This window comes from Platalea leucorodia, assembly GCF_965183815.1.
Source record: "Platalea leucorodia genome assembly, chromosome: 28".
In the NCBI taxonomy this organism is placed as follows: domain Eukaryota; kingdom Metazoa; phylum Chordata; class Aves; order Pelecaniformes; family Threskiornithidae; genus Platalea; species Platalea leucorodia.
In genome coordinates this window covers 400,001-420,528 of record NC_138850.1, presented here as the reverse complement: position 1 = coordinate 420,528, position 20,528 = coordinate 400,001, and the positions used below count along the sequence as shown (strand labels likewise).

At 67.9% G+C, this 20,528-nt stretch overlaps 5 protein-coding genes across 7 annotated transcripts; 2 read left to right on the top strand and 3 right to left on the bottom strand.

The window, feature by feature from the left end:
• The first annotated feature begins 1,105 nt into the window (after positions 1-1,105).
• Positions 1,106-4,385, top strand: GNL1 (G protein nucleolar 1 (putative)). The gene is given in 13 exon segments (XM_082333896.1): positions 1,106-1,183; positions 1,284-1,410; positions 1,517-1,647; positions 1,969-2,150; positions 2,239-2,310; positions 2,388-2,583; positions 2,664-2,759; positions 2,868-3,077; positions 3,358-3,533; positions 3,615-3,762; positions 3,854-3,994; positions 4,089-4,152; positions 4,154-4,385. Coding segments are annotated over 13 exon segments (1,764 nt in total). The 5' UTR covers positions 1,106-1,107; the 3' UTR covers positions 4,299-4,385.
• RPP21 (ribonuclease P subunit p21) lies at positions 4,298-7,208 on the bottom strand. 2 transcript variants are annotated; one of them, XM_082333879.1, is made up of 5 exons: positions 7,133-7,208; positions 5,328-5,419; positions 5,135-5,227; positions 4,893-4,986; positions 4,298-4,502 (listed from the first exon to the last, which is right to left on the bottom strand). In XM_082333879.1, the coding sequence occupies exons 1-5, from the start codon at positions 7,187-7,189 to the stop codon at positions 4,404-4,406; spliced, it is 435 nt and encodes a 144-aa protein (XP_082190005.1). In that variant the 5' UTR covers positions 7,190-7,208; the 3' UTR covers positions 4,298-4,403. The 2 variants fall into 2 exon arrangements, with proteins under 2 accessions (XP_082190005.1, XP_082190006.1); XM_082333880.1 differs by having other exon boundaries at positions 4,369-4,502; positions 4,893-4,999; positions 5,147-5,227.
• A 191-nt stretch (positions 7,209-7,399) lies between these two features.
• LOC309601028 (E3 ubiquitin-protein ligase TRIM39-like) lies at positions 7,400-14,828 on the top strand. 2 transcript variants are annotated; one of them, XM_082333836.1, is made up of 8 exons: positions 7,400-7,433; positions 8,102-8,967; positions 9,632-9,727; positions 9,813-10,043; positions 10,829-10,851; positions 10,957-11,078; positions 11,176-13,526; positions 14,697-14,828. In XM_082333836.1, the coding sequence occupies exons 2-7, from the start codon at positions 8,554-8,556 to the stop codon at positions 11,721-11,723; spliced, it is 1,434 nt and encodes a 477-aa protein (XP_082189962.1). In that variant the 5' UTR covers positions 7,400-7,433; positions 8,102-8,553; the 3' UTR covers positions 11,724-13,526; positions 14,697-14,828. The 2 variants fall into 2 exon arrangements, with proteins under 2 accessions (XP_082189962.1, XP_082189961.1); XM_082333835.1 differs by having other exon boundaries at positions 7,408-7,433; positions 8,007-8,967.
• Positions 14,829-15,043: 215 nt separating this feature from the next.
• Positions 15,044-18,012, bottom strand: PPP1R11 (protein phosphatase 1 regulatory inhibitor subunit 11). Its single transcript, XM_082333881.1, has 3 exons — positions 17,644-18,012; positions 15,671-15,779; positions 15,044-15,577 (listed from the first exon to the last, which is right to left on the bottom strand). Exons 1-3 carry the CDS (start codon positions 17,710-17,712, stop codon positions 15,354-15,356), a joined length of 402 nt encoding a protein of 133 aa, XP_082190007.1. The 5' UTR covers positions 17,713-18,012; the 3' UTR covers positions 15,044-15,353.
• Positions 18,013-18,655: 643 nt separating this feature from the next.
• On the bottom strand, positions 18,656-20,471 carry POLR1H (RNA polymerase I subunit H). Its single transcript, XM_082333886.1, is given in 8 exon segments — positions 18,656-18,754; positions 18,856-18,965; positions 19,487-19,495; positions 19,497-19,577; positions 19,580-19,590; positions 19,699-19,750; positions 19,753-19,832; positions 20,439-20,471. Coding segments are annotated over 7 exon segments (366 nt in total). The 5' UTR covers positions 19,831-19,832; positions 20,439-20,471; the 3' UTR covers positions 18,656-18,729.
• Between the last annotated feature and the right edge of the window lie 57 nt (positions 20,472-20,528).

Here is a 20,528-nt window from a genome sequence, read left to right as displayed (position 1 = left end):
CACCAAAACCGGGTTAATTCCCCCCCCAAAGGGTTAATCCCCCCTCAAAGAGGTTAATTTCCTCCTAAAAGGGGTTAATCCCCCCCCAAAGGGGTTAATTCCTCCCCCAAAAGGCTTAATACACCCCCAAAGGAGCTATTTTTCCCCTAAAAACGGGTTAATCCCGTCCCAAACGGACCAATCCCCCCTCAAAGGAGTTCATTACCTCCCCAAAGGGGTTGATCCCCCCCCAAAGGGGTTGATCACCCCCCAAAGGGGTTGATCCCCCCCCTCACATGCTTAATCCTCCCCCCTCAAGTAGGATCCAGGCGTCCGCCTGTCCCAGCTCCCCCCACCCCAACAGACCTCACTCTCCCCGCAGGGGATCCAGGCATCAGGGACCACCCCCCCCCCCCATGGACCCCCCCTCCTCACCCCCTCTCCCCCCGGGGGCCCAGGTGTGTTGCTTCCCCTCCGCTCCCTCCGGAAGGACCCGGACTCACCCTGCCCCTCGCTCTCCCCCCGCCATTCCTCCTGCTTGGCCGCCGCCGGGCGCGCTCCCTTCGGCATGGCCGGGCGCCGCGTACTGCGCCTGCGCAGCCACAGAGACTCGCCTAGAGCGCCGCCTCGCAGAGCCCTCCGCTTCCGGTCCGCCACGGCACCGGCCCGGGCCGTCGCCGCTTCCGATTGGTTCGCTGGAACCCGGGTCCCGCCCACTGACTTCCTTCTCGGGTCGGGCGGGTTCGTCCCGCCCCCTTCTGAGGTGATTCTGCCTCCTATTGGCTCGCGGGGGTTCGCCCCGCCGCATGCTCTGAGGCGATCTCTCCTTCTATTGGCTCTCGCGGATTCGTCCCACCCCCCTCTGAGGTGATTCTTTCTCCCATTGGCTCTCGCGGGTTCGTCCCGCCCCTTTCTGAGGTAACTCCTTCTCCCATTGGCTCTCTTTGGTTCGTCCTTCCCCGCCGGGTGATCTTTCCTGCCATTGGCTCTCCCGCAGATCCGTCCCGCCCCCGCTCTGAGGTGATCTTCCCTCCCATTGGCTCCTACCCCTCCCACCTCCCCCTCTCCCCGCCTTCCGCCGCTCCTATTGGTCCTTGCCGGCTCCGCCCCGTCACGTGACCTCCCGTCATGCCCCGCAAGCGGCCGTTCAGCGCGAAGCGGAAGAAGCAGCAGCTCCGCGACCGGCGCGAACGGAAGCGGGGCGGTGAGCGGGGGCCGGGCCGGGCCCCCCGGAGCCTCGGCCGGGGAAGGACCCCGGCGCCCGGCTGTCCCCTGACCCCCCGCCACCGGTTCTCTCTCCGCAGATGCCCCGGCAGGACTGGATTCGGGCCCGGGCAGCCGCAGCGGGAGCCAGGAACGGGGCAGCGATGTGGTCCCCACCGAAGGGGGAGACCCGGCTCCCCCCGCTCCCCGCCGCCACGATCCCGGCAGGTACCCGGGAGGGATGGAGGGAGCCGGGTGGGCTTGGTGCGGTTCAGAGGACCCGGGTGGGTGAGGGGGACCCGGGCGTCTGCGTGAGGCCTCAGGTATCCGGCAGGTTCCGGCTGCAGCTTGGGGGGCCGCGGGCCGAGGCCTTGGCGCGACGCCGGCGCCGGGCCCAAGAGGAGGTGCTGGAGCTGCTGCCCGAGACCGCCCTGGAGCTGGACCCTGACACCATCTACGGCCCCGGTGAGGGGCAGAGGCCCCGGGGAAGGGGGGAAATAAGCGGAGAAGGAGGGGTTGGCGCCGGGGGGGGGGCAGCTAATAACTGGGGGAGGGGGAATTGCTCCGGGAGGGGGGTTAATTAATCACCTAGGGGTAAATTGGCTTGGATGGGGGGGCTAATTATGGTTGGGGGGGCAGAAGGGGTGATTACGTGGTGTCGGGGGGTAAGTGGCCCCTGGGGGGGGTAAATGGTCCCTGGGAGGGCGTCAGTAGCCCCTGGCGGGGGGAGAAGTGGCCCCCAGGTGGGGTCCCAGGGCCAGTGGGATCCCAGCTGCCGGCTGCCAGGGCTGGATTTCCCTCGCCGACCGCCCTGGAGCTTCGCCATGAGCCGGGAGGAGCTGCGGGTGCGGGAGGAGGCGGCTTTCAGCGCCTTCCTCCGAAGCCTCCGCGAGGGCCAGCGGCCCGGGGAGGGCGAGGAGGGGGGCAGCGACGACGGGGACGTGGCCCCTTTCGAGCACAACCTGGAGGTGAGCGGGGATGCGGGGCGGGGGGCGCCGGGGGGGGGGTTTAAGGGAGCAGGGGGTCACCGCGCTCCCCCCCCCCATCTCTCCCCAGACGTGGCGGCAGCTCTGGCGCGTGCTGGAGATGTCCGACATCATCCTCCTCATCACCGACGCCCGGCACCCGGTGAGCGCCCGGGGCAGCAGGGGGGAGCACCCAGGGTTTCGGGGCGCAGCTGAGCCCCCCTTGTCCCCCCCTCCCAGGCGCTGAACGTGCCGCCGGCGCTGGCCGCCCACGTGACGCGGGAGCTGGGGAAGGGCCTGATCCTCATCCTCAACAAAGCCGATTTGACCTCCCCGCCCGTGGCCACCGCCTGGAGCCACCTCCTGCGGCGCCGCTTCCCCGCCGCCCGCGTCGTCCCCTTCACCTCCGCCCCCCGCCGCCACCCCCCGGCGCCCGGTAGGGACCCGCTGGGCTGGGGGGCGGGGGGCACCCGGGCCTCCTGACGCCCACCCATCCTCTCTTTTCCTCCCGCCCAGGGCTGCAGCGGCGGCAGAGGCGCGGGGGCGGCTGGAGCCGGGCGGTGGGACCCCGGCAGCTGCTGGAAGCCTGCGAGAGCATCGTGGGGGGAGAAGGTGAGCGGGGGGGCGCCCACGGGGGCGGCGGGCGGGGGTCGACCCCTGCTTCAGGGCGTGGGGGGGGGGTTCCCCGCATCCCCCTCCTCACCCGCCGCGGGCTTGCAGTGGACCTGAGCGGCTGGCGAGCGCGGCTGGACCGGGCGGAGGAGGCGGCGGCGCGAGGGGAGGAGGAGGAGGAAGAGGAAGAGGAGGAGCAGGAGGGGGACGGCGAGGAGGCGGGTGGCGAGGAGGAGGAGGAGGAGGAGGAAGGCCCCGGGGCGGCCCCCCGGCAGTGGGAGCGCTACCGCCATGGCGTCCTCACCCTGGGCTGTGTCGGTAAGGGGCGGGGCTTGGGGCCGGGGGGTGGGGCTAGCTGAGGGGGGTGGGGCTAGCTGAGGGGGCGTGGCCACGTGGCAATCTGGGTTTGCCGAAAGGGGGTGGAGCCTGCCGTGGTGGGCGGGGCTAATGGTGTGTCCCCGCCCACCGGGTAGCTAAGTAGACATATACAGTGAATGCATAGTAGAAGTAGACTGGGGGTGTGGCCTGCTGTGGGGGCGTGGCCTGCGGGGGGGCGTGGCTCCCCAGGGGCGTGTCCCGAGCCTGCCCCTCCCCGCAGGGCTGCCCAACGCCGGCAAATCGTCGGTGCTGAACGCGCTGGTGGGGCGCAGCGCCGTCAGCGTCTCCCGCGCCCCCGGCCGCACCCGTTACTTCCAGACCCATTTCCTCACCCCCCGCGTCCGCCTCTGCGACTGCCCCGGCCTCGTCTTCCCCTCCCGCGCCCCCCCCCGCCCTCCAGGTGGGTCCCAGCCCCCTCCCCGCCCCCTCCCCGCGCCCCCCCCGGCCCCGCTGACCCCCCGTGTGTCCCCCCCCAAGGTGCTGGCGGGCGTCTACCCCATCTCGCAGCTGCAGGAGCCCTACTCGGCCGTGGGCTACCTGGCCTCCCGCCTCCCCTTGCCGCCTCTCCTCCAGCTGCGGCCCCCCAGCGCCGCCGCCGGCTGGACCGCCTGGGACATCTGCGAAGGTAACGCCGTTTCCGCGCCGATTCGCTCCGAATCGTTATTTATTTTATTATTAACGATCGTTTTGGTGTATATATTTTTTTTTTCCCTCAGCGTGGGCGGAAAAGCGAGGCTACAAGACGGCGAAAGCGGCTCGGAACGACGTCTACCGGGCGGCCAACAGCATCCTCCGGCTGGCGGCCGACGGCCGCCTCCGCCTCTGCCTGCGCCCCCCCGGCTACGCTGCCCAGAAGGGTGAGCCCCTTCCCCTCCCGCCCTCCCCGGGGGGCCGGGCCCTTCCCTGGGGGGGGTTCCCCGCTCCCCTCACGCTCTCCCCGGCCCCCCCCAGATGTGTGGGAGCAGCACCCCGAGGCGGCGGCGCTGGCGGCTCTGCTGGAGCGGGGGGACCCGGCCCCCCCCCCCTGCCCCCGCCCCCCCGGGGGAGGGGTCGACCACGGAGGAGGAGGAGACCTCGGAGGAGGCGGAGCCTGGGGAGGCCACGCCCCCTCCCAGCACCGCCCCCAACCCCTTTGCTCTGCTGGGAGAGGATGAGTGTTAACCCCGCCCCCCTAAGAGATGAACCAATCGGGGGTCTAGCCCCGTACCATGACGCTAATACCATATATGGAATAAAGGGAGGTTTATTTCTGCAGCCGGCGTTTTCTCATTGGTTAGAGGCGGCTTCTGCAGGGACCAATCGGAGGCCGCGTCGCCGCTCGGTCGCCGGGTAGGGATTACGCTGGGCTGTGCTCTGGGGCGGGGCCTGGGGGAGTGATGTCACAGCACTACCCAATAGCCCCACCCCTTCCTTAGCCCCACCCACCTCTGCCCTTATTTGGATTTAGCCCCACCCCAGCGTTACCCTCACCCAACCACCTTCATCCTCTAATTACCATGGGTTAAGTTACCGTGCCCTGATTGGCTCCACCCCTTGCCCTAAGTCCCACCTACAGCCCTTGGCCCCAATAGGGCTGGCTCCACCCCCTCCCAGCCCCGCCCCCTGCTCAAGCCCCACCTCCCCACTCCCCAAGCCCCGCCCCCTCTCCCCAAGCCCCACCCTACCCCCCCTCACTCCCCAAGCCCTGCCCCCTCTCCCCAGGCCCCCTGTCCCCAAGCCCCGCCCCCTCTCCCCAGGCCCCGCCCCTTCACTGACCAGTGGGCGGGGCCTGGCCGAGGGGGCGGAGCTCCTGCCGGCAGAGGTACCGGCGGTGACGGCCGCAGCTCCGGCAGCGCAGCACCGTGCGGGGCTGCCCCCCCCCCTGCGGGAGGCACCCAGGCGTCCGGCTCAGCCCCGCCACCCCCTGGCTGCCCCCCCCCCCCCCCCCCCCCCATCCCCGGGGTGTCCCCAACCCCCTCCCCCCCCCCCGGGGCGTCCCCCACCCCCCCGGGGGTGACCCGCACCCACCCCGCAGGCGCAGGCAGCCCCCGGCCCCGGGCAGCAGCAGGGAGCAGCAGCGGCGGCACACCATCCGCTTCACCGAGGGGGCCCTGGGGGGGGGACAGGGACACGGGGGGGGGGTCAGGGGTGTCCCCCGTGCCCCCCCCCACTGCCCTGGGGTGCCCCCCGCCCCTCCCCCCCGTAGCTCACATGCGCAGGACGAGGCGGCGGGCGGCCGCTCGCTGGGTGCTGCAGTAGAAGCGGGCGAGGGCGGGGCTGTGGGGGAGCACCCAGTGCGCGGCCTGGGGGAGAGGGGGGGGGGCGTAGGTGCAGGCCCCCTCCTGTGCCCCCCACCGGCTCCCCTGGACCCCCTGGGCCCCCTGCACCCCTCTATCCCCCCCATACCCAGCCAGCCAGGACCCCCATAGCCCCCCCAGGGTCCCCCCCACAGCCCTCTATCCCCCCCATACCCAGCCAGGACCCCTGTATCCCTCCCCATCCCTCCCAGGGCCCCCCCAGCTTCCCATACCCCCCCCCCCATGCCCCACTGGACGCCTATACCTCCCCTGGACCCCTATATTGACCCCTGTGCCCCCCCCCCCATACCTCCCCTGGACCCCTATATTGACCCCTGTGCCCCCCCCCATACCTCCCCTGGACCCCTATATCCCCCCCATGCCCCACTCGATCCCTATACCCCCCCCCCATACCTCCCCTGGACCCTGATATCAACCCCTATACCCCCCCCATACCTCCCCTGGACCCCTATATCCCCCCCCATGCCCCAGTCGACCCCTATACCCCCCCCCCCCATACCTCCCCTGGACCCCTATATACCCCCATGCCCCACTTTACCCCGTACCCCCCTCCCATACCTCCCCTGGACCCCTATATCGACCCCTATACCCCCCCTATACCTCCCCTGGACTCCTATATTGACCCCTATACCTCCTCTGGACCCCTATATCCCCCCCAGGGTCCCACTCGACCCCTATACCCGCCCTGGACCCCTATATCCTCCCCAGGCCCCTCCCTGAACACCTATATTCCCCCCCATACCCAACCAGGACCCCTGTATCCCCCCCCCCCTCCATCCCTCCCAGGGCCCCCCCAGCTTCCCATACCCCCCCATGCCCCACTGGACCCCTATACCCCCCCATACCTCCCCTGGATCCCTATATTGACCCCTATACCTCCCCTGGACCCCTATATGCCCCCCATGCCCCACTGGACCCCTATATGCCCCCATACCTCCCCTGGACCCCTATATTGACCCCTATACCCCCCCTATACCTCCCCTGGACCCCTAAATCCCCCCCAGAGCCCCACTCGACCCCTATATGCCCCCTGTACCTCCCCTGCACCCCTATATTGACCCCTATACCCCCCCTATACCTCCCCTGGACCCCTATATCCCCCCCATGCCCCAGTTGACCCCTATACCCCCCCCCCCCATACCTCCCCTGGACCCCTATATCCCCCCCAGAGCCCCACTCGACCCCTATACCCCCCCTATACCTCCCCTGGACCCCTATATCCCCCCCAGGGCTCCACTAGACCCCTATACCCCCCCATACCTCCCCTGGACCCCTATATCGACCCCTATACCCCCCATATACTTCCCCTGGACCCCTATATCCCCCCATGCCCCACTCGACCCCTAAACCCCCCCCCCCCCCATACCTCCCCTGGACCCCTATATCCCCCCCAGGACCCTCCCCGGACACCTATATTCCCCCCCATACACCCCCTGGACCCCCCCCCGACCCCTATACCTCCCCTATATCCCCCCCAGCCTCCCCCGCGAACCCCTATATTCTCCCCCCTACCCCCCCACGGCCCCTATATCCCCCTTATATGGTCCTTATAGCCCCCATAACCCCCCCGGACCCCTAGATCTCCCTAATACTCGCCTATATCCCCCCTATACGGTCTCTATCCCCCCCCTATGGCTCCTGTCCCCCCCATGGCCCCTATATCCCCTATATGCCCCCTATACGGCCCCCGCGCCCCACCTGGAAGAGGAAGCTGAGCCGCTGCAGCGCCTCGCGGTCCCGCACCGGCGCCGCCATCGCGCCTCCGCTTGGCCACGCCCCGCTGCGGCCGAGGGGGCGGGGCCGCCGCTCCCCATTGGCTGCACCCGCCTGGGGGGAGAGGCGGGGCCGCCCCGTTCCCCCGCCCCCCGCTCTGCCATATAGGGGGTGGCGGGGGGGGCGTCGCCGGCGCGCGGCCGTGTGTCATCACTTCCGGCGTCGGGAGAAGGCGTCACTTCCGGCGCTGGGCCCGGGGCGGCGGCGGCGGCGGCGGCGAGCGGCGGTGAGTGGGGCGGGACCCCGCTATAGGGTGACCCCGCTATAGGGTGACCCCTATGGACCCCTTCCTATAGGGACCCCGGCACCCCCCCTCCCTGGGGGATGTCCCCTATAGGGACCCCTATAGCGACCCGGAACAGCTTCCCCCCGCCAGGGCCTCCCCTATAGGGCCCCTTCCTATAGGCACCCACCCTATAGGGACCCCGGAGCGGGCCCCTCCTTTAAGGGTGTCCCCTATGCGTCCCTTTTTCTACAGGGGCACCCCTATAGGGACCCCATCGCTATGGGGAATCTCCTATAGAGCCTCTTCCCATGATGATTTCTCTATAGGGGCGCCCGTATGGAGCCTTCCCGCTCGAGTGGGGGTTCCCCTATAGGGGCTGATCCTATAGCGGCTGCTCTATAGGGCTGCCCCACAGCTGCTGCTATAGGGATTCCTAGAGAGGGACCGCCCTGTAGAGACTCCTCCCTGGGGGCCCTCGGCTGCAGGCGCCCCTATAGACGCGCCCCTATAGGGTCTCCTGTCGGCGCCTCCCGCCATTTTCATTGTAACCGAATTCGGCTCTTTTCCCCCCAGAAAAGCAGCGGGGAGCGGCGGCGGCGGCGCCGTGGCATCGCTTCCCGCCCAAATGACATCATCGCCTTGACGGAACTGAGCTGGTTTCTCCCCAGGAGCCCCTCGAGCCCAGGCCGTCGCCTCAGCGTTGCTTTGCGCCAAGATGACGTCATCGGTTTGACGGAACCGAGCTTGCTTCTCCCCGGGACCTCTCGGGAGCCGCGCTGACGTCGCTTCACGCTGAAATGACATCATCACCTGGACAGAACTGAGCTCTTTTCTTCCCAAAACCGCTTCGAACCCGCGCCGTTCCCTCGCCGTCGCTTCGCACCGAAACGACATCATCCCCTTGACAGAATCGAGCCGCTTTCGCCCCAGAATCTCTCCAAACCCGCGTCGCCGCACCGCGACATCGCCTTCCTGCCAAAACCGCGGCGTCGCCTTGACGGAATTGAGCTCTTTTCTCCCCAAAACCTCTTCAAACCCTCCCGACCCCCCCCCCCCCCCGAGCCGAGCCCAACCACCGCCCCCCTCAGATTTCGGGGTGGGGGGGGGAAGCGGCGCCGCCATGTCGGGTACCGACCCCTTGGAGACGCTGCGGGTGGAAGCGAGCTGCTCGGTTTGCCTGGAATACCTGCAAGATCCCGTCATCATCGAATGCGGTCACAATTTCTGCCGCCGTTGCATCACCCGTTGGTGGGCCGAGCTGGCGCGCGATTTTCCCTGCCCCGTCTGTCGCAAAACCTCTCGCCGTCGCGCTCTTCGCCCAAACCGCCAACTCGGTAACATGGTAGAAGCCGCCCGGCAACTTCGCGGCGCCAAACGGAAAGCCGGCGAGGAAAGTCGTTGCCAAACTCACGGCCAAGCCTTGGCGCGGTTCTGTCGCGACGATCAAGCTCCCGTTTGCCTGCTCTGCGAGATCTCCCACGCCCACCGCGCTCACGCCCTCGTCCCTCTCGACGTCGCGGCTCTCGAGTACAAGGTGGGGGGGGGGGAAACGGGGGAGCCCAAAACCTTCGCGGCATCAACGTGGCGCCCCCAAATCTTGGTTTTTAGCCCCAAATTCGACCCCGCGGCTCTTCACGGAGGATTTGCGGCTGTAATTAGTCTCCACCTCCGTTTTCAGCCCCACATTCTTCCCCGGGAGCATCCCGTGGGGGGGTTGGCCGTGGTTTATCCCCGTTTCCAGCCCCTGAGGGTGGGATTTAGCCCCAAACCCTCTCCCTGAGACCATTTGCGGAGGGAATTTGGGCAGCACCTCGGCCCCGTCTCCACGTTTAGCCCCAAACCCCCTCCCTGGGGCTGTTTTTTTGGAGGGATTTTGGCCGTGGCTTGTCCCCATCTCCATTTCCAGCTCTCAAACTTCTCCCTGCGCCTGGTTTTTGGAGGGATTTGGGGATTTTTCAGCCTCGTTCTTCCCCAAGAGCATCCAGGGAGGGAGCTGGGCGCTGGCTCAGCCCCGTCTCCGGCCCCTCGCGGTGCGGCTCAGCCCCAAACCCCTTCCCCGGGGGCTTCCACGTCGTCGCCGTCTGCGCGGCTCCGGCGGAGGAGGGATTCGGGGATGGGGAAGGGATTCGGGGCTGGAGTTGGGATTCGGGGCAGGGTGTCCCACCCCGTCCCCCACCCTGCTCTCTCCCCTCCGGCAGGAGAAGCTGCAGCGCTGCCTGGAGCCGCTGGAGCGGAAGCTGGAGGCGGTCGCCGGCTGCCGAGCGCGGGAGGAGAAGAAACCGAGCGAGCTGAAGGCAGGTTAACGGTGCCGGGGGTGGCGGGGCGATCCCGGGCGGCTCCCGGCGCTCACCGGCGCCTTTTCCCGTCCCGTCCCGGCAGAGGAAGGTGGCTCTGCGGCGGGAACGCATCGCCCGGGAGTTCGAGGAGCTTCACCAGCTGCTTGAGGAGGAGGAGCGGCTGCTGCTGCGGCGGCTGGAGGAGGAAGAGCGCGAGATCCTGCAGCGGCTTCAGGCCAACCTGGCGCGGCTGGGGGAGCAGCGCCGGGTCCTGGCCGCCCTTGTGGCCGAGCTGGAGGAGAAGTGTCTGCAGCCGGGCGCCGAGATGCTCAAGGTAGGGCGGGATCGGGATGGGGATCGGGTGGATCAGCGCTGGGGATGGGATCGGTTTTGGGGACGGGATCGTCCCCAGGGACAGGATTGGTCTTGGGGGCAGGATCACCCTCGGGAACGGGATCGGTTTTGGGGATGGGATCACCCCTGGGGACAGGCTCGCCCCTGGGGGATGGAATTGCCAGGGATGGGATCGGTTTTGGGGACGGGATCCCTGGGGCCAGGATTGGGTTTGGGGCCAGGATCGATTCTGGGGACAGGATCAATTCCAGGGATGGGATTGGTTTTAGGGACAGGATTGCCAGGGATTGGTTTTGGGGATGGGATTGGTTTTGGGGACGGGATCCCCAGCAACAGGATTGGTTTTGGGGACAGGATCACCCCTGGGGACAGGATTGGTTTGGGGACAGGGTTGACCCCAGGGAAGGGATGGGTTTGGGGACGGGATTGTCAGGAATGGGATCGGTTTGGGGGATGGGATCGCCCCTGGGGACAGGATCGACTCCAGGGATTGGATTGGGTTTGGGGACAGGATCTCCCCTGGGGATGGGATCACTGGGGAGGGAATCGGTGTTGGGGATGGGATTGCTGCCAGGAACAGGGACACCGGGAATGGGGTCAGCATCGGGCTCGTGGCCAGGGACAGGATTCCCGGGGCTGGGATTGCTGCCGGGGGCTGGGATCGGTGCTGGCAACGGCGATCAAGGCTGGGATCCCAGAGATCGACTCGGGGGGGGATCCGGCACACCTAACCCCTTTATTTTTCCTGCTTTCCCCCCACTTCAGGACATCAAGGACACCCTGGCCAGGTAAGAGGCGCGCAGGCGATCCGTCCCGCTCTCCGGGCTCCCTTTTGGGGCAGAAAAGCGGGATTTTGGCTGACGGATCCCACCTCCCCCCGGGGCTGCCGGCAGGTGCGAGGCGGCGGCGGTGCCGGTGGAAGAACCGGCTTCCGTCCCCATCGAGCTGGAGAAAAACTTCTGCAGTTTTCCCCGGCAATACTTCACCCTCCGGAAAATCACCCGGCGCCTCATCGGTGAGGAACCCCCCCGCCCGGTGCCGCGGCCGGGAGCCCCCCAACCGCGCTCCGCACCCCCTTAAATCACCCCCCCCCCCCCCCCGTTACCGTCCAGGCGAGGTGACGCTGGATCCGGACACGGCGCATCCCAACTTGGTTTTATCGGAAGATCGGAAAAGCGTTCGTTTCGTGGAAGTTCGACCCCGGGATTTACCGGATACCCCGCGCCGTTTCACCATCTACCCCTGCGTTTTGGCGGCGCAAGGTTTTACCTCCGGTCGGCATTACTGGGAGGTGGAAGTCGGCGATAAAACCCACTGGGCTCTCGGCGTTTGTAAGGATTCGGTGAGTCGGAAAGGGGAATTAACGCCCTTACCGGAGACGGGATATTGGCGGGTCCGGCTCTGGAACGGCGATAAGTACGCGGCCACCACCACCCCCTTCACCCCGCTGACGGTGCGGGTGAAACCCAAGCGGGTGGGGGTCTTCGTGGACTACGAAGCCGGCAAAGTGGCTTTTTATAACGTCACCGATCGTTCCCACATTTACACCTTCACCGATACTTTCACCGAAAAGATTTGGCCGCTTTTTTATCCCGGGATCCGCGCCGGCAGGAAAAACGCGGCGCCTCTCGTTATCCGTTCGCCTACGGATTGGGAGTGAGGGGGAAGAGCGGCGCCGGCGGGGTTCGGCTCGATGATAGCCGGCACTGCTGGGATCCGGCGCTCCGGCACTGCTGGGATCTGCTGCTCCGGCGCTGCCGGGATCCGGTGCTCCGGCATAGATGGGGTTTGGCTCTCCGATATCCGGCACCGCCAGGGTTGGGCTCTCTGACATCTGGCACCGCTGGGATCCGGTGAGCCAGCACCACTGGGATTTGGCTCTCCGACATCCGGCACTGCCAGGCTCTGGCAATCCGGCACCACCGGGATTTGGCTCTTGGACATCCAGCACCGCCAGGATCCGGTGTTCCGGCACCGCCGGGGTTTGGCGCTCTGACATCTGGCACTGCCGGGATCCGGTGCTGCGGCATAGGCAGGGTGTGGTTCTCCAACATGCAGCGCTCCGGCACTGCCAGGATTTGGCTCTCTGACATCTGGCACTGCCAGGATTTGGCTCTCTGACATCTGGCCCCGCCGGGATTTGGCTCTCTGACATCTGGCACTGCCGGGGTTCGGCGCTCCGACATCTGGCCCCGCCGGGATTTGGCTCTCCGACATCTGGCACTGCCGGGATTTGGCGCTCCGACATCCGGCCCCGCCGGGATTCGGCTCTGCAGCACCGCCAGGCGCTTGCCCGTTGCCATCGAGCTCCGCGGCACCGCCGGGCTCCGGATCGCCGGCACCGCCGGGCTTGGGCTCCCGGCACCGGCCGGACCCGCCTCTGCGGCAGCGGGTGCAGGCGTGTGGCAGGGCTGTCCCGTCCCCCCCCCCCGTGTGTCCCTCTGTCCCCCCCGTGTCCCTCTGTCCGTGTGTCCCCCATCCCTGGAGTCCGTGTCCCCGTGTGTCTGTCTGTCCCCATGTCCATCCATGTCGCTCTGTGTGTCCATGCGTGTCCCCACGCGTCCCCCTGTCAGTCTGTGTCCCTCGGCGTGTCCCCATGTCCATCTGTGTCCTTCCGTCTGTCCCCACGTCTGTCTCCATGTCCCCATGTCTGTCCCTCTGCGTGCCCCCGTGTCTGTGTCCCTTTATGTCCCTGTATCCCTCCACGTGTCCCCACGTCATCTGGGTCCCTCTGTGCCCCCATGTCTGCCCCTCTGTCCATCCATGTCCTTCTGTCCGTCCCTCTGCGTGACCCTCCATGTCCCTATGTCTGTCCCCATGTCCGTCCATGTCCCTCTATGTCCCCGTGTCCCTCCCCATCCCCGTGTCCCCACATCATCCGTGTCCCTTTACGTCCCTCTCTGTGTCCCCACGTCATCCGTGTCCCTCTGCCTGTCCCTCTGTCCGTCCATGTCCCTTTACATCCCTACGTCCATCCCTGTCCCTGCGTCATCCATGTCCGTATGTCCATCCGTGTCCCTCCCTGTCCCCGTGTCCCTCCCCGCCCCCGTACTCCCATGCCCCTCCCCGCATCCCCGCCCTTCCCCACGCGTGAGCCGTCCTCCGCACGCCTCCCCCATGCCTGCCACACGCCTCCCACACGCCTCCACACGCCATGGCACCCTCGGGGCTACCGGAACGGGGCCCGCTGGCCCAGCTGGCCCGGGAAACGACGTGTTCGGCCTGCGGGCAGCCGCTGCGGGACCCCGTCCTCTTCGCCTGCAACCACAGCTGCTGCCGTCGCTGCCTGCCCGCCGCCCGCCCCGCCGAGCCCGCCGCCGCTGCCTTCTCCTGCCCGCGCTGCTGCCTGCCCTGCGCCCCCCGCCGCCTCCGCACCCCCGTGGCTCTGGCGGTGGAGACTCGCATCGCCCAGCGCCTGGCTCGGGGAGCCCCCGGCCCCCCCCCGCCGGCCGCCGCGCTGCAGGTAAGGGGGGCACCCGGGAGGCGGGGGGGTTTGGGGGGGCTGGGGGGAACTGGGGGGGAACTGGGGGGTTTGGGGGACACAGGAGTCTGCGGGGAACTGGAGGGTTTGGGGGGGCTGGGGGGAACTGGGGGGTTTGGGGGACACAGGAGTCTGGGGAGAACTGGGGGGTTTGGGGGGGGCTGGGGGGAACTGGGGGGTTTGGGGGGGGAATTGGGGGGGAACTGGGGGGTTTGGGGGACCCAGGTGTAGGGGAGAACTGCGGGGTTCGGGGGACCCAGGAATCTGAGGGGAACTGGGGGGGAACTGGGGGGTTTGGGGCACCCAGGAGTCTGGGGGGAACTGGGAGGTTTGGGGAGGAATTGGGGGAGAACAGGGGGGTTTGAGGCACCGAGGTATCTGGGGGGAAGTGGGGGGTTTGGGGGGGAATTGGGGGGGAACTGGGGGGTTTGGGGGACCCCCAGGTGTCTGGGGGGGCTGAGGGGGAATTGGGGGGTTTGGGGGTTCCAGGTGGCAGGGGGGAATTGGGAGGAAACTGGGGGATTTGGGGGATCCAGGCATCCCGGGGGAACTGGGGACTTTTGGGGACCCCCAGGTGGTGGGGGGGGGGAACTTGGGGGGGGCTGGGGGGGGAACCTGGAGGGACTTGAGGGGATTTGGGGGACCCCCAGTGTGGTCCGGGGGGGGCTGGGGGGGGAACTGGGGGACCCAGGTGTCCAGGGGGGGACTTGGGGGGATTTGGGGGGGACCCAGGCATCCGGAGGCAGCTGGGGGGGCTGGAGGGAAACGGGGAGGATTTTGGGGACCCCCAGATGCCTGGTGGGGACTTGGGGGTGCTGGGGGGGGAGGGGGGGCACCCCGCGATCTGGGAGGGGACGCAGGCATCCGGTGCCTCACGTGCCGGCGTCACCGCGCCCCGGGTGCCCTCGCCGCGGGGCTCACGTGCCGGGCGGGGCCGAGCCGGCTGGGTGACATTTCTGGGGGGGGGGTGACGCCTGTTTTGGTGCCACCGTGTCCCTCCCTTGGCGGGGACACACCCCCAAAAAGGACACCCCCCCCCCCCCGAGGGGTCTCCCCCCCCCCAAATTATTCCCCTTCCCCCCCCCCGGGGTGCCCCCCACCCCCCAAATTCGGTGCCATTTGGTGACCCCCCCCCCCCTTTTCTCCCCACAGCCTGGGGGCCCAGCTCCGCGCCGACGCCGCCCCCCCCCATCCCTGAAGGAGCCACCCGGAGAGGGGGGGGGGAGCCCCCCCCAAAGCCGCCCCCCCCTTCCTCCTCCTCCTCCTCCTCGCTGACGCCCCCCCCAATAAACGCCGCCTGCCCCCCCCAACGAGCGCCACGGCAGCGGTCGCAGCGGTGCCACCTTTAATGCCCACAGGTGCCGTGGAAAAGGGGGGGGGACACACACACCCCCAAAATGGGCCCCCCCGAACACTGGGATGGGGCTGGGGGGGGGGGCAGGAGGTGGGGGTTGGGGGGGGTTGATTTTGGGGGGGCTCAGGCATGATTTGGGGGGCTCAGGCAGTGATATTTGGGGGGGGTCCTCAGGAGCTCGGGGGGGGCAGGTATCGATTTGGGGGGGGCACGTATTGATTTGGGGGGGTCACACATCCATTGGGGGGCTCAGGCATCCATTGGGGGGGTCACACATCCATTGGGGGGGGTCAGGTACTGATTTGGGGGGCTCACACATCCATTTGGGGGGCTCAGGCATTGATTTTGGGGGGGGGTGACCCCAAGCTGATGGCGGGGGGGGGGATTTGGGGGGGGGGGGGGGTCAAGGCCAGAGTCAGTATTGGGGGGGGGGGGGAGCCGCCATAGGGGGTCCCTCAGTGCTCCATAGGGGCGGGGGGCCCGGGGGGCAGCGCTTGGGGCCCCCCCCCAGCCCCCGGCGTCCCCCCCCGGCCCCGTTTGTGTCCCCGGACGCAGTGGAGGTGGCCGCAGCCTTCGTCCCCCCTCCTGGGCGCCGCTGCCGCCACCTCCTCCTCCTCCTCCTCCTCGCTCTCTGTCGAGCTCTCCCCGAACGCCCGCGGCTTCTCGTAGATGCAGCAGCCTGCGGGGGGGGGGCGGGGGGGTCAGGGGTGGCCCCGGGGGGGGACCCCGGCCTCCCGGGGAGGGGGACAGGGCTGTCCCCAAGGCCACTCACACTTGGAGGAGCGGCGGCCCAGGTGCTCGTTGTCCACGGTGTCGCTCGACCACTCCACTTTCTTGTCCGGTTTCCGCTTGCGCAGTTTCAGGGTCAGGCTGCGGTTCTCCTGGGGGGGGGGGACGGGGACACGGGGGTGGCACCCGCGCGGTGGCACCGCGGGCAAGGGCGTGCCACCCCCCCCACCCCCCCCCCGGGCTGCGACGCTGGCCCTGGCGCTGTCCTGGCCCCGACACTGTCCCCTAACAGCCCTGGTCACATCCCCTGACACCGTTTGTGTCCCCAACGCCATCCCTGTCCCCGACACTGTCCCCCAACAGCCCTGGTCACATCCCCTGACACCGTTGTGTCCCCAACACCGTCCCTGTCCCCAACACTGTCCCCTAACAGCCCTGGTCACATCCCCTGACACCGTTTGTGTCCCCAATGCCATCCCTGTCCCCAACACTGTCCCCTAACAGCCCTGGTCACATCCCCTGACACCGTTTGTGTCCCCAGCACCGTCCCTGTCCCCAACACTGTCCCCCAACAGCCCTGGTCACATCCCCTGACACCGTTTGTGTCCCCCAACGCCATCCCTGTCCCCAACACTGTCCCCTAACAGCCCTGGTCACATCCCCTGACACCGTTTGTGTCCCCAACGCCGTCCCTGTCCCCCGACAGCCCTGGCTGTGTCCCCTGACACCGTTTGTGTCCCCAACACCGTCCCTGTCCCCAATACTGTCCCCTAACAGCCCTGGTCACATCCCCTGACACCGTTTGTGTCCCCAACACTGTCCCTGTCCCCAACACCGTCCCCTAACACCCCCGCTTGTGTCCCCAACACCCCTGCTCATGTCCCCTGGCACCACTTCTGTCCCCAACACCGTCCCTGTCCCCGACACCGTCCCCCCAACAGCCCCGGCCCTGTCCCCTGACACCGTCCCTGTCCCCAGCGCCGTCCCCATCCCCCAATGCCCCCCCCTTGTGCCCCCCAAACACTTATAGCTCCCCCCCCATATCTATAGCCCCCCACGGTATGTATAGATGTCCCCCCCCCATATCTATAGCCCCCCACGGTATATGTATAGATGTCCCCCCCCCATATCTATAGCCCCCCACGGTATGTATAGATGTCCCCCCCTGTATCTGTAGCCCCCCCACGGTATGTATAGATGTCCCCCCCTGTATCTATAGCCCCCCACGGTATGTATAGATGTCCCCCCCCTGTATCTGTAGCCCCCCACGGTATGTATAGATGTCCTCCCCTGCATCTGTAGCCCCCCACGGTATGTATAGATGTCCCCTGGCATCTATAGCCCCCCCCAGGTATTTACAGCCCCTCCTGGGTATCCATAGGCCCCCCCCCCCGGTATCTATAGCCCCCTCGGGTATTCACCCCCCCCCCTCAGTATCTATAGGCCCACCTCCATATCTGTAGCCCCCCCCTTGGTATCTATAGAAACCCCCCCAGGGTATCTATAGCCCCCCTTCAATATCTATAGGCCCCTGCTGATATCCATAGCCCCCTCTCAGTATCCATAGGCTCTTCCTGGTATCCATAGCCCCCTCCCCGCTATCCATAGGCCCCTCCCAGTATCTATAGCCCCCTCCCCGCTATCCATAGCCCCTCCCGGTATCTATAGACCCCTCTCAGGTATCTATAACCCCCTCCCCGGCACCCATAGCCCCCCCCTCAATATCTATAGGCCCCTCCCCGTATCTACAGCTCCCTCTCAGGTATCCATAGCCCCCTCCCCAGTATCTATAGGCCCCTCCCGGTATCTATAGCCCCCCCATCAGTACCTATAGGCCCCTCCTGGTACCCATACACCCCTCTCAGGTATCCATAGCCCCCCCCTCCCTGTATCTATAGCCCCCCCTCAGTACCTATAGGCCCCTCCCGGTATCCATAGCCCACCCCCGGTATCCATAGCACCCTCTCCGGTATCTATAGGCCCCCCTCCGGTATCCATAGGCCCCCCGGCCCTCACCGGCTCGGCGGTGCCGGTCTCAGTGACGGTGGCGGTGCCGCAGCCGCCGCTGTCCGCCGCCTCCGCCATGGTTCCAGCCGGGCGGAGCGGTGCCCCAGGGCGGGTCGGGGAGGGGTGGGGGGGTCCCGGCCGCCGCCGAGGCCCCGCTGCGGGGCGGGGAGCGCCGGGAAGGGCCGGGCCGGGCCGCTCTCGCCGCCGCCGCCGCCCCGGTGCAGCGCCCACCGCCGCCCCCACAGCCACTTCCGGTCGGTGACGGGGACACTTCCGGCGAGTCCGACGCGCAATGCTTCCCCCCAACGCAGCCGCGCTTCCGCCGTACGGCGGGGGACGTGGGCGGGGCAGCGCGCATGCACGGGGCTGGGGAGGCGGCTTAGGGGGCAAATAGGGGGGTGGGAGGGCAATTTGGGGGGGACAAATGGGGGCTGGGGGGGGCAGATAGGGCCTGAAGGGGCAATTCAGGGGCTGGGGGGGCAGTCGGGGGGGGGGGGGGGGACGACAAACAGGGCTGGAGAGGCAAATGGGGGTAGGAGGGCAGTTTTGTGGGGCAGATAAGAGCTGGGGGGGCAGTTGGGGGGCAGATAGGGCCTGAGGGGGTAATTTAAGGGCTGTAGGGGGCAATTTGGGGGGGGGCAAATGGGGGCTGAAGGGGCAAATAGGGTGCAGGGGGTTTGGGGGGCATAGGGGCGCAGTTTGGGGAGGCAGATAGGGCTTGAAGGGGCAGGGCGGCAGTGGGGGGGGGCAGAGAGAGGCTTCGGGGGGGGCAGTTTAGGGGGGCAGAGAGGGCCTGAAAGGGCAATTCAGGGCCTTTGGGGGGACAAATAGGGGCTGGGGGGGCAGTTTGGGGGGTCAGAGAGGAGCTGAGGGGGGCAATTCAGGGCCTGGGGGGCAGCTGGGGGGGGCAGCTGGGGGGGTAAGAGGCAGTTTGGGGGGCAAATAGGGGCTAAGGGGCAGTTTCGGGGGGGCAGACAGGGGCTAAAGAGGGGGGCAACTGAGACACCCCCAAACGCAGCCCTGAATAAAAACCCCGGGGGGGTTTATTACCCATGGGGGGGGGGGCAAATACCCAACAGGGGGGCAAATACCCTGTCAGGAATCTTCCTTCTCCTGAAACCTGTGGGGAAAGGAGGGGGGTGGTTACGGGGGGATTTGGGGGGTCCCCCCATGGCTCAGGGGGGGCAAACTGGGGGTGTCAAAACGGGGGGGGCCCCTCACCGGCACTGGGGGCAGGTGTAGAAGACGGTTTGGCCCTCGTCGGCCGAGCGCATCTGCCGGGTGCGGTACGCCATGCCCTCGTGCCCGCAGCGGGGGCACCGCCGCTCCACCTGCGCCCCCAAATTCTGGGGGTTACCCCCCCTGCTCCAGGGGGGCTGATCCCCCCCTCCCGCCTCGGGGAGGGGGGGAACCCCCAAATATCCTGGCCCCAAGGAGTTTTATGCTTCGTATGGGGGGGGGTTGGGGGGACCCCATTTTGGAGGGGTCTCCTCCCAGTGGGGTTTTGGGGTGGGGGTCCCCTCCCACTGGCTTTTTTGGGGGTGGGGGTCCCCTCCCAGTGAGGTTTTACCTCCCTCCCAGTAAGGTTTTGGGGTGAGGCCTGTCTGTCATAATGGGGTTTCATCCCCCCCCCAGCAGGATTTGGGGGTGGGGGGTCCCTTCCCAGTGGGGGTTTTAACGCCCTCCCAGTGGCTTTTTGGGGTGGGGGTCCCCTCCCACTGGGGTTTTTTATCCCACTCACGGGTGGAATTTCGGGGGTGGGGGTCCCTCTCAGTGGGGTTTTAACCCCCCCTCAGTGGGGGTTTTGGGGTGGGGGTCCCCTCCCAGGGGGGTTTTACCCCCCCCCACTCACCAGGGGCCCCCTCGAAGTGGGACGCAGGATCGGGCCCCCGCCCCGCCGCGGGCTCCAGCCGGTTGAACTCGATGGTGCTGCGGGACGGTTTTACCCCTCAAAATCTGGGGAGCGGGGGGGAGGAAAACAAAGTCAGGGGGTTGCGGGGGGGTGGGGGGGGGGGGTCCCCGCGGGGACGCAGGCGGCCGGGCGCCCCCCCGCCCCCCGCTGACCGGCGCTGTGCAGGGCGAAGGCGCAGCGGGGGGCAGCGGACGGCGCTGCGGGGGGCCCGGCCGGGGCAGGACGGAGCCGCACTCGGGGCAGAAATCCAGGCAGGACTGGAAGCAGGAGGAGGGCAGCTCCATGGCTGGGGGGGGGGGGGGGGGGGGGGGGAGGGGAAAAGGGGGGGGGTCAGGGGGGCTCCCCGTCCCCCCCCCCTACCCCCTTATTCCCTGGTGCTGGTGACCCCCCAGCCCCCCAAAACACCCCAGTGCCCCCCACTGCCCCCATCCCCCCCATCCCCCCCCCAATACCCCCCGATCCCCCCATTGCCCTCAAGCCCCCCCATCGCCCCCCCAAATCCCCCCCAAGGCCCCACCATCGCCCCTCATTCCCCCAATCCCCCCAATGTCCCCCCACCCTCCCTACTGCCCCCCAATCCCCCCCAGCCCCCCTCATTCCTCCCCCACTGCCCCCCAATCCCCCCATTATCCCAATGCCCCCCCCATTACCCCCCTATTGCTCCCCCAATCCCCCCCATTGCCCCCAATGCCCCCCCTCATTGCTCCCCCCAATTCCCCCCAATCCCCCCATTACCCCAATGCCCCCCCCATTACCCCAATCCCCCCCATTGCCCCCCAGTCCCTCCATTACCCCCAATCCCCCCCTTGCCCCCCAATACCCCCCAGCCCCCCCCATCACCCCAAGGCCCCCCCCATTGCCCCCAATCCCCCCCATTGCCCCCCCATTCTACCCCCGTTGCCCCCCGGAGCAGACAAGTCCAACCTCCTCCACGGCGCCCAGAGCGGCCGAAGCGCGCGAAAAGGGGGAAAACCCCTCCAGC

Bases quoted from the DNA above. Each gene is read 5' to 3' on its own strand.
- RPP21 (XM_082333879.1), bottom strand. From the start codon at position 7,189: ATGGCGGCGCCGGTGCGGGACCGCGAGGCGCTGCAGCGGCTCAGCTTC. The intron at 5,420-7,132 runs GTGGGGCGCGGG...CCTCTCCCCCAG, and splicing joins GGCTCAGCTTCCTCTTCCAG to GCCGCGCACTGGGTGCTCCC. The intron at 4,987-5,134 runs GTCACCCCCGGG...GGGGGGGGGCAG, and splicing joins CGCCTGCGGGGTGGGTGCGG to CCCCGCACGGTGCTGCGCTG.
- PPP1R11 (XM_082333881.1), bottom strand. From the start codon at position 17,712: ATGGCGGAGGCGGCGGACAGCGGCGGCTGCGGCACCGCCACCGTCACT. The intron at 15,780-17,643 runs GTGAGGGCCGGG...CCCCCCCCCCAG, and splicing joins AGACCGGCACCGCCGAGCCG to GAGAACCGCAGCCTGACCCT. The intron at 15,578-15,670 runs GTGAGTGGCCTT...CCCCCCCCGCAG, and splicing joins GGGCCGCCGCTCCTCCAAGT to GCTGCTGCATCTACGAGAAG.
- LOC309601028 (XM_082333836.1), top strand. From the start codon at position 8,554: ATGTCGGGTACCGACCCCTTGGAGACGCTGCGGGTGGAAGCGAGCTGC. The intron at 8,968-9,631 runs GTGGGGGGGGGG...CCCCTCCGGCAG, and splicing joins TCGCGGCTCTCGAGTACAAG to GAGAAGCTGCAGCGCTGCCT. The intron at 10,852-10,956 runs GTAAGAGGCGCG...GGCTGCCGGCAG, and splicing joins ATCAAGGACACCCTGGCCAG to GTGCGAGGCGGCGGCGGTGC.